Genomic DNA, 11144 nt, shown 5'->3' with positions numbered 1-11144 from the left:
AAAAAAAGGCATATATGCCAACTTCAATAACCTGAAGCAAAGGAGGTTTGGAGGATCACTTGCAGTATAATAGACTTCAACTTTTTCAGAGGCAAGTCAAAGATAACTGGGCTATAACTAATAAGGGGTGTCACTTCTATTAGACTTGTGCTACAAATATCACTATCCTAAATCTGACTTTGTCACGATAACTTCCAGACCCAGGAGCCAGTATTATTTTTCCTGACTCAAAACAGGGAATTAGACAAAAACAAACAAAAAAACCTATCTTTTTAATTTACTAGAAAATGACAATGACTGACTAAAATATGATGGATTCGGACTGGGTAGCACTTGAAATAATAGACTTTTTATTGTATTTGTCTCTCTTCTGTTTCTTTTCCCTTCTTGAAAAACTGGCTCTTTTCTGGGACCCCCTCACCCCTCTCCTACCTCCCCCCCAGCCCCCTCTTCCAACCCTACCCCCATTCTACCTTTCCAAAGCTTGGACTGTGCATCCTGGGCAGGGCTCCGCCGGCGCCTCTAGCCCAGGCCTTCCAGAAACCTTCCCTACCGCCTTTCCGCCCGCGCTCCGTACCCGCGGGCACCCAGAAATCCACACCCCGGAGAGCGGAAGGGGCTCATCAAAAAAAAAAAATTGGGGGTGAGTGGAACCGAAGCTTTGCCTTGCCTGAGTCCTTTGCACAAACCAGCTATACCCTCCAGTCACCGAGGACAGTTTCCTCATTCGATCTTTTTTTTTTTTTTTTTTTTCCCTAAAAGAAAACAAGCACCCCCAGGAAAAAAAAAAAATTCAAACTTCATGCGCCGGCCAATGGGAGGAGCGGGAGTGGGCGGGGGCGCGGGGAATGGGACCGCAGGGGATGAGTAAAAGCGCGCGGGTCCGGTGTATTTTTTTTTTGCTCCCTCCTCTCTAAGCCCTCACTGGGGAGGCCCCGCCCACCACTGCCGCCGCCGCCTCGCCGATCCACCTTAAATCTTCCGGGAGGGAGACTCGGCGCCGGGGTCAGTGGGCGCAGCCAGTGCCAATCAAGTTTACAACCACCGCACTCGGGAGGAGGAAAAAAAAAAAACAAGTCCGTGCTCCGCAGTGCGCGCTCACACCCGCCGGGGGCGCGCGCACACACACGCACACTCCCATACACTCACACACTAACAAAAGGAGGGGGAGCGTTTGCACCAACGGCCCGCGCGGGGCGCAGCACCCGCAGCTGAGCGCCCGGGACCGACGGGCGCGGGAAGGCCACCGAGCGCCATGATGGTGGCGGCGGCGGGTGATGCAACCCTGGCCCCGGTCCTGCGCGCCCGGCTGCCGGTCCGCCTCAGCGGGTGCGTCGAGTTTTCGCGCCCAAAGCGCCCCGGGCTTTCTGGGGGTGTCCGAGGCGCTCCAGATCCTGCTAGCGTCGTCGGCGGGTGTCCCCCACGCAGCGCGGCCCTAGGGCGCCAGGGCGCTCGGTTTCCGTGTCTACAGCGCACTTTCGCTTCGGCGGGAGGGCTCACCCCAACCTCACCGCACCCCTGTGTCTCCATCCCCGATCCTGGAGGTTCCCCCCGCCGACCCCCGCCCCGGGCAGGAAAGATTCTGGCCCGACCCAGGGCCCCTTTCCCACTTCCCCCGCTTCGACAGCAAAGTTCTCGCCCCATGGTCTGGGAGCAGGCAAAGGGAAGGGGGGCGGCGGGCGCAGGGTGTGGCTCAGGTGGAAGATGGCAAGTCCGCAGTCTGACTCGGGGCCCGGGCTGTGTGGACAGCGCGCCTCCGACCCCACGTTGCCGGGGAGCAAGTGTGGGCGCTAAGGAGGCTGCGGACTTGGTGAAGGCTGCGCCTCGGGCCGCGGGGAAGGTGGATCTGCGCGGCTGGGGCGGGGGCGCACCCAGGCTTGAGCCGGCCGTTGAGGCCCATTTTCACGGTCCTCTCAGCGCCCCAGTCACGCGCAGACACCCACAGTGCCCTCGTGCTTCCCTGCCCCCGCGCCAGGCACCCAGGGGTGCATGTGATGGGGGGGGCTTGCCATCCGAGTGTAAGGAAGGCGGTGACCCCCACCAGCGGCGGTGGCACCCGATACTTCCCGCGCCCCTGCGGGCCTCGGGCGAGCCGAGGTGCCTTTCGAAATGCGCGGGGCTGAGGATCATTGGAGCCCAGGGCGGGGGTGGGAGCAAGCTAATGCCCGGGAGGGTCCCCGAATCCAGTCAGGTTATCTGTCCCCTTCGCTCCAGTCCCCTCGCCGTTCTGAGGCGGACAGGGGACTGATGCGGTGTTTTGGGAGGTGTCTATGTGCGGAGATGAACTGGGGGGCGGGAGGGAAGAGGACTTTCTCTTCTTTCTAAATCCGAAGAGACGGGATCGAGGGTGGCAAGTTTCCGAGCAACCGCCCAACCCGGCCCCGCAGCCTCAGGACGCGGGCGCGTCGAGCGCGGGAACAGCGCTCAGCACAGGGCGGTGCGGGAGCCGCAGGTCGCCCCGGGGGCCTGCCTAGCTCGAGGCCTCATCCCGCAGCCGGCGCCGCGGGAGGGCGGGCGCGCGCGGCGCTGCGGGGAGGTTTGGCCTGGCGACCGCTCAGTGGCCCGGGGAGCAGGGCGGGGGGGGGGGGCAACCAGTGCGGGTGGCCGAAGCTCTGCAGGGAGGACGCCCGCCGCGGGCCCCCGGCTGTGTGTGTGTGTGTGGGGGGGGAGGATGGCGAGCCGCTGGGGATCGCGGGGGGGGGGGGTGGCGGAGCAGGCTGGACCCCGGAGCGACGCTGTGACTTGGGGGGCAGCAGTCCCGGGAACGTGCCTGGCACTGCCGTGCGTCCACTTCTTGCTGGCCCACCATGCCTAAAAGCGCAAAATAAATAAATTAAATATTTTAAAAATCACATTAAAGATGCTTCTTTAAGGGAGATGGAGTACTGGCAGCAGTTAAAATTGTTCCTGTTAGTGACACTTTGTATTAAAACAAGAAAGTACACTTTGGGCTCAGAAGAATTTTATTCAGTAGCTCCCCATCTTCCACCCCACTTTAAACTGTTTTTCTTTCTTTCTATGTCTTCCTGAAAAATACCCTGTGTGCGTGTTTTGAATAGCATCTCTCTCACACACACACACCCCTTTAGTCTTTTAATTAAAATAACACCTACTTGGAAGATGTAGTCCAGAAGACCTACTTTTCTCTTCCTGGTCGCCGAAAGTCAACCCTGCTTTGGAGAGGGAAAAAAAAAAAAAAAAAAAAAAAAAAAACTTCTGGTCAAAATCAGCAGAAATTATCTTATTGAGAGTCCCTTTTAGGCTGTAATTAAATAAAGTCAATTATTTGAGGAAAGCAATTTAACCCAATTTCAGGTTTGTATGATTGAACTATTTTACAGATTTCTGGTAAATAAAAATTTAATTTACACCCTAGCCACATTTCCAAATCATGTGAAGTTACAGGAGTTATTTTAGCAAATCTGACTTTAAAATGCCTTAATTTTTTTTTTTTATGTAATTAAAAAAAAATCCCTGCTAAATGGATATGGGGGCCTGGTGTTTAACCAGTTTTTAGCTGTGTAGATTATAACCAGGAAACTGAGAAATTAAGGGGTATGTGTGGCTAGTTTAACATGAATTTACATGAACATGTGTTCTAAATAGTGTGCAGCACACACCAATTTCAAAGAACCTATGTATCTGAATGTTTTTGACAAGAGGTATAAATTCAATGTTATAAACAATCTAGTTCTTCATAACACTGCATGTGTAAATACAGAATGTAGAGAAGTTACTTTCGTTTTCAATCCTACAAATGTGTGATCACTCTACACTTATGTAAGAAATTTTTGGTTCTGACATTCACATCCTAGAAGACATAAATATTTAAACCAGTGAAGACTTTGACAATCTCCTTTATATGAAAATGTGCCATTTCCACTTTTCACTTCTAAAGCACTGTCCACCCAAACAGCAGGACTAAGTGGAAAATACTAACTTCTACATTGGACCCACCCACATAAACTTCATCAGACTAATGAGTCTGAATAATCTAGGTATTTGCCACTTCATATTATATCAGAGTAAATATTACTAGAAATGCCACGCCAAATACTTCAAGTTTAGGAAGGCACATTACAACTCAATGAGTAGCTATGGAAGTTTTCTTTATTGATTGCTTGTGTGTAACAATAATTGGATTTTTTTTTCACACATTACAAAAAAATTATACTTGGCTCAGTATGCAAACTTTTAAGCATAGCCATATTATTTAACATAAGGGGGGAAAAACTATTCTACCCAACACAGCATTTACAAATGCACAAAACATGCCACTTTGGCTTGTATATTGTCTAGATTAAAAAAAAAATCTTTTTAACATAAATAAGTTAGTATAGTTTTTCAGTGTCTTTACAGAGTTATGTACACAGGTACACTTCAAATAATTTTGTTTCATACACATACACAAGCAATGTAAAAATACTGTTTAAAGATGTAGTATCCATTCACTTGTCCCATGAGTGTGCTTTTTCTCTAGCCACACTTTCCTTTAAAAAACACCACTTTCCTTTGGGCAGATGAACAAACCGAATGAGAAACTTTACATTAAAACTCATTTCATGATTTTGTACATAGTTACTTCTAGATCTTTTAAAAATATGCAAAGATTTAGACTCTGTGCCTACACATCCCAAAGTAAAAAAGAAATGCCTTCAACAAACCTTATTAAAAAATTTAGATGGTCACTTCTGAGCATTCAGAAGTCCCAAAACAGGGCAGAATTTTGCCAAGAATTACCTGTAGTGAGTGATTATTTAACCACCGAATAATTAACTGGTAAATCCCATCTTTAAGGGGGACTTGGGAAGGACACTGAGAAAGAGTGTTTTTTTTTCGCTTTTTTGTTTTGTTTTTATTGTCATTTTTCTTTTTTAAAAAGCCATTTGCTGCTACTACATAACAATCATCAGAGCTCCCAAATTAGAGTTTCATGTAAAAATAAGTAGCACTTATTTTGTAGCTGGTGTTGCAATTTGGATGGTTTTTAAATGAAGTATCAGTTCTTACTGAAAGGGACATTACATCTTTAAAGAAAACAATTCCAAACCCACCCCATCCCCCCAATTGCTTCTCTTCATGCAAGTCCAGTATTTTTTTCCTTGCTGGAAACTGAAGCAAGTTCTTCATACCCACCCCCATACCAATTCCTCAGTCCCACCCTGCCCGGTTCCCTAAAGTTTATTTGCTACATAGAACGTAAAAACTATATACACAGGTAGTACAATGAAGCAAATAAGGAAAACCTAATTGCATGATGCTACATCCAATGCTTTTAGAGGCAGATCACTTAAGAATGCCTATAATTTTAGTGTTATTGTGTTGTTGCTTTTCAGTGCTTATACAGGATGTCCTCTCCATGGAGTCATCGATATGTATTTAAACATTTCTATCTTCCTTGCTTCATCAAGTAGTGATGGATCTGCCAAACAAGGAAACATACTCCTAGGTCTGCAAAAGAAACAAGGAGAAAGAATTAGGGAAAAAAAAAAAAAAAAAAGCACTTCAGTAACATTACCAGTAAAGTTCAGGAATTACTTGGTGACTGTCTTGAGTTGGGAAATTCCTGAGCTGTGGAAAAGTACATGCTGAGTGGACTCCAGTCTTCTCTATCCACCACTTCCTCCACTGGAGTTTTTATTTTTCTCCCTGGTGTGTGTGTGTGTGTGTGTGTGCATGCGTGCTTTTGTCTAAAGCTGCTGTTCTCAATATTGGGCCATTTTGCCCCCGGGGGACATTTGGCAATATTTGGAGACATTTTGGGATTGGCACACTGGGGGATGTGGGTATGGAGGAGGGAATGCTACTGGCACCCAGTAGGAGAGGCCAGGGGTGCTGCCAAGCATTCGACATTGCACAGCCCTCACAACAAAGAAGAATTACTTGGGCCCCAAATGTCAGTGGTATAAAAAAATATTGAGAAACCCTGGCCTACAGAATTGGGGTCAAAGATAGTAAGAAGAAACAGAGATATTAAGAAATTTAAAAGTAGCAACATTGTCTAAAGGTGAAAAAAAAAATACTGGGGATATAACTAACAGACTCTCCAAAGAAAATTTAATGACATTCCTTTTTCCTAAACATTCTAGTTTCTTAATCATCGTTAAAATATACATGCAAATTGATATTCTCCGAATTGGCAGTATTTACTAACAAATGCCTCACTACATGTCAGAATGGGCAAGATCAGAATCCAGGTGTGATTCACTGTGGTTCATCTGGTGGGCTAGGCCACAAGTCCCAAACTCAAAAGAGCCACAAGTTATTGAGGCTGCTTCAGAAAAACTTCACCTAATTCTGCTACTTCAGACACAATTCTAATATGTATTATATAGTTATACTTTAATCTAAGCTCTGAAAAATGGCTGAATATGAAGAAATAATGTATGTGACATGATTGGCAATCAATCACTTTAATGCCTATGTTTAACTTTATTTTAAAAATTAGGCTTTTAAAAAATTTCTTTTAATGGGGGGGAGTGAGAGATCGGAGGGGAAGATCAGAGAGAGTACTGTTCAGCTCTGGTTTATGTTAGTGCTAGGGATAGAATCTGGAGCCTCAGAACTTCAGGCATGAAATTTAAAAAATTTTTTGCCTTTTGCAAAACCATTACGATGTCTCCCTATCCCTAATTTCTGTCCTTCCTAATAAATGAGGATTTAAAACCTCAATCCATCAATGTACTGATGTACAAAGAACAACAAACAAACAAAATAAACCCTAATGCCAATACCTATCATAAAACACTAGGTTGTAGGTGTTGGGGGGGGGGCGTGGTGGATGAGCATGAGCCTTGTCTCTAAGATGTATACAGGTACTCTGAACAGTTTGGAGAGCAGCCAATCCGTGTAAAGGTGGGGCTGAATTATTCAAATGAGCTTTGCATCTTGATTGGATTTTAGCAGATGGAAAAAAAAAAATCTCCACTGCCCTTGTGTGGAGTGTAGGATAGACCTACCCTTGGCAACCCTGATAGCGACTGTCCGTTTCCCCTGTAAATATCCAAATCATCTTGTTGTAGCACATGCTGACGAATGCCTGCATTGCTGACATGGGCAGAGTGAACTTCACTTCTGCTTTGCAACTTGAGTGTTATCAAGAACACTGCAGCCACCTCTCTCTCGCCTGAGCTTTCCTTTTTGATACTTAGGATACGATAGCCCCTACTGTCCCCTGAAAACTTACACGAGAAGACAGGGAAAGTGACAGTTTGTGAAAATGACAGAGGGATGCAATATACGTCCCTACTCACATTTGTCATCTTTTTAGCCAGCTGTAAGATATCTGTCCCTAACTTTCCCTGGAAATGTGTCAATGTAACTATGCACTTAGTCATTGTCCTACGTATGACTTAAGGTCTGTTTATAGACTAAACCTGAATGTGGGCAAAATGAATTCTGCTGAAATGGCACCAAGTTAAGCCCCAGTTCTTGCTCAGGCTGGGACAAGACCCTATTGTTCCTAATTCATCTGGGTGCCACTCACAGGGAACTGACCTTCCTACCCAAGAAGACAGTTCCAAGTACCTGCCTGGAACACTTGCTCTAATCATTTCACCTTTCAGGAGGCCAATTATCTCAGAACTTAGAAATTGAAGAAATACAGTATCAAACCCCACCCCCAGCCCATGATAGTCCTGCCTTCTCTATTCCTCCTTTTATGATTTCACAAAATAAAAATAAGTAAATAAATAAAACCCTACATGTACAATTCTGGCCACCACCACTTAGTTGAGAACTAGGGGTCTGCAGGCCATGGGGCCCTGCAGCCTCACTGGGGTGTCAGCAGCTCTAACTAGTCAACCCACCAAGCCATTTACGTCTGCCGTCTTCTGAGCCCGGGCTTCTTGGGCGTCTGCTCCACTGAACCAGCATTCGGGGAACCGTCTGAAACATTTTCTTCTGTTCTGTTGGCTCTTTTGTTTTGAGAAGAGGAATCTAAGGGAAAAGGAGGAATGTGGGTGGGTGGGGGGGAGAGAGCACACACAATCTTTATTAGAAAAAAAAAATGGTTAAGATAAGTTGGTATCACAGACAAGGGGGATGACAAACCCACCACCTCCACCCACAGACTTGAGGCCATTCTGGGGAGGGGAGGCACGTAAAGGGCATTTCTGAGAACATGAATGTACCCTAAGCCCTAAAGCCCTAAGCCCTAAAGTTCTCCTTTCTCCTGGGGGAGGGGGGAACCCCAACTTTGTCACCTCCCTAGGGCTGGCCGAGGTGTGGGGTGGGGTTGGGCCACGGGGTTGAGACCTTTTCAGGGAAGGGAAGTGAACAGATAACACAATCACAGGCTTCTGACTTAAGAAATTATAAACAAACCCGCCGTCAGCTTCACAGCCTTGCAAAGCCTGAAAGAATTCCCTCCCCCACCAGAGTTAAAGCGAGAGCGCTCAAGAGAAAGTTGAGGACGGAGCCTCAGACAGACAGAAAGACAAGACACACAACATTACCATCTGCTGCTGACCGCTTCCTCGCCCCCGCGCACTGGTCCCCGAGTCCCGCCTGGCTGTCCGCGGCATCAGTCTTTGGGTCTAGGTGTGTGTCCTCTGAGTTCGCCGGGGACCCATTCAAAGGTCCGGGCTGGCGGGTTCCGTTGACATCCAGGCTCTCCAGCGCCGGCACCTTGCAAGCGCCCTTTGGGGGCCGCGGGGGTCGGTAGTAGAACTCGGGCAAGCTGCCCTTGTCCACCTCTTGCCACTCGTACTTGCCCTCCAGGGGCCTGTGGTTCTGAAAGTCGAAATTCCACTTGCGCTGACTGGCTTCTTCCATGTCTCGGCAGTGCTTCTCCAAGTCCCGGGTCAGTTCTTCGTGGTTGACCGGGCCGAAGAGGTTCCTGCAGGCGGAGGGTTTGGGGTACTCGGCCTGCCGGGGGTCCATGCGCTCCAGGCTCGGGCTCGCGCTCGACACACGCACGTTTGACATCTCCCTTCCCCGGGTCGGGGCGACCGCCTCTCGCGCGCGCCCTCGGGAGACAAAACCGAACAAAAACAAAAACAAAAAGCAGAACGCCGGGGACCCCCCGCGCGAAGCCCTCCGGGTGCAGCCCTGCTATGGCCTGCCGAGCTGCAGTCGAGCGAACGTCCCGGGGGGGGGGGCGGCGCTCCGGGCCTGGAGGGGGCGAGGGGAGCCCCGAGGCTCCGGCGATCAAGTGTCCGCGGCGGCGGCGGCGGCGGCGGCGGCGGCGGCAGCGAGCGGGCGGGCGGGCGGGAGGGCGGGGAAGGCTGAGCGCAGAGGAGGGTGGCGGGGCCGGTCCCGGCCGCTGCGGCCCGCGGCTCCCCCAAACCTACCGGGCGGCTCGAGCGCGGAGCGGCGAGCGGAGCAGGCCGAGGGGAGGGAAGAAAACACCCCGAAAAAAAATAATAGAAGGCGAGCCCCCTTTTCTACTTGCCAATATGGCGGTGGAAAGGGAGGCTGACGAAGAAGAAAATGATTGACACCGCGAGTCTATTTAAACAGAGGCGGCGAGCCATTGGCCGCGGCGCCGGGAGCCGCCCCGCGCGGGCTGGCGAGCGCGGTCTTAAGGTGGCCCGGCGCCGCCCCGCCACCCGCAGATTGGCTGCGCACGGGACCGCTGGAGGTGCGCGGCTGCCAGCAGACCTGCTCCGGCTGGCCTCGGAGAAATTAAAAATAAAGACAAACAAACGAGCCAAACGGCCGGGAAGCTGGGGAGGGGCCTGAGCCCGCAGCGGCGGGACGGGACGGGTTGTGGGGGCGGGAAGAGGCTAGTCCCGGAATGGAGTGTCGTTGGCCAAAACGGGGGGTGGGGGGGAGGAGAATCCACCCCTCAAACTTCAGGCGTGTGTGTGGGGGTGCTGGGGATTTGGGCGTGGGTGGCGATTAGTTGCTGGGGGTGCGCAGGTGGACGGTGGGAACGCCCTCTACCCCAACACGCACGCACGTAGCCTTTCCCTGTATTACAAGGGAGAGGAGAGCATTCGAGGAGGGGCTGGGAGCCCCCAGTCTGGGTGCCATAGCTGGGGGCGGGGAGCGGTGAGCAATAGTTAGCTCACCCTTATCTAGAAGTTTCTAAGCTCCTGGCAGAGCCATGGGGGGCGTAAGGGAAGAAGCCCCTGCGAACGTCTTTCTATACATTAGCCTGATGTCTTCGCTGCACTGACAATGTCCACAATGTATTCGGAGTCCGAGCTGACCCTTAATGGAAACAAGAGCGTCATTGAAGATCAAAAAGTTGGTCTTTCCAAGTCCCTAGTGAACGTTGTAGCTGTACGGGACACTTATCCGTAGTGAGGGTCTGGTTTTCCCAGCGCAGCGAAGGCCACTGGCTGGGGCTGCTTGTGAGAACTCTCTCCTTTCTCTGCATTTTTCAATTCTTTCCCGGCTAGTACCAGTTTCCTCTACCTGTGCCCTCCGGCCAAATACAACAACTCTTTCCTTCCTCCACCTTTCCCTCTTCCCGGATTGCCTGTTCCAGCCCACCCGGAACGGTATATTCACACGCATCTGAGGTGGTTGGAGAGTTTGAAGTGATTTACAAACCCCGGAGCAGCCCTGTGCCTGCTGATTCTGTGCTCTCACTCCTCAGCTGCCCTTACTTGAAATGTCTATCCCCCTAGTCTTCAGCCTTAGTGGTGGGAGTTCAAAACTGGATGGACAGGGCTGTCAGATCAGAGCTCCTTCCCTCTCCCCTCCCCCACCGGTAATTAAAATCCTGGTTTGCGCCAGCTGTTAATAATTTTTCCTGGAAACTGACCTCCTGAGTGCAGAGCAGCAGCAATGCCTATTGTTATGCACTCCTGCTGCCCAGGAGTTGGCTTTTGAGCCTGTTTTCTTAGCCACATATTGTCCACTTGCTGGGCCTGCCTCATCTCCCAGATACCCTGGAATGAGAGGGAAAGGGAGAGGGAGAGGGAGAACCAGCAGAGCGCTTCAGAACTCCGTGGTCCAACCCTCTCTTTGGACTTCTGAGGAAACTGAGACTCATTTTGGGGGGTGTGGGGTTGGGCGTGGTGGCACCGCCTCAGTTGGTAGCAGAGCCAGGGCTAGATGCAGGTCTCCCTCCTTCCCTTGCTCTCTCGAGGTCCCTTTCCTTCCTGGTAGCCACAAGGGCTCAGGCTTGTATCTGGGTGCCTCTGGGTCGGATGGAACCCAAGGGTCCTCCTCACTTTTCACAAGTGACC

The 11144-nt window shown here is 50.2% G+C and overlaps 1 protein-coding gene across 1 annotated transcript; it reads right to left on the bottom strand.

The window, feature by feature from the left end:
- Window positions 1–4088: 4088 nt before the first annotated feature.
- Window positions 4089–9556, bottom strand: CDKN1B (cyclin dependent kinase inhibitor 1B). The gene is made up of 3 exons (XM_007515771.3): window positions 8457–9556; window positions 7809–7938; window positions 4089–5451 (listed from the first exon to the last, which is right to left on the bottom strand). Exons 1-2 carry the CDS (start codon window positions 8926–8928, stop codon window positions 7817–7819), a joined length of 594 nt encoding a protein of 197 aa, XP_007515833.1. The 5' UTR covers window positions 8929–9556; the 3' UTR covers window positions 4089–5451; window positions 7809–7816.
- Between the last annotated feature and the right edge of the window lie 1588 nt (window positions 9557–11144).

The sequence above is a fragment of the Erinaceus europaeus genome, chromosome 7 (assembly GCF_950295315.1).
Source record: "Erinaceus europaeus chromosome 7, mEriEur2.1, whole genome shotgun sequence".
NCBI lineage: Eukaryota > Metazoa > Chordata > Mammalia > Eulipotyphla > Erinaceidae > Erinaceus > Erinaceus europaeus.
The sequence above is the reverse complement of the archived record's forward strand: the minus strand, read 5'-3'. Positions and strand labels throughout refer to the sequence as shown.

Bases quoted from the DNA above. Each gene is read 5' to 3' on its own strand.
- CDKN1B (XM_007515771.3), bottom strand. From the start codon at position 8,928: ATGTCAAACGTGCGTGTGTCGAGCGCGAGCCCGAGCCTGGAGCGCATG. The intron at 7,939-8,456 runs GTAATGTTGTGT...CTTTTCCCTTAG, and splicing joins GAAGCGGTCAGCAGCAGATG to ATTCCTCTTCTCAAAACAAA.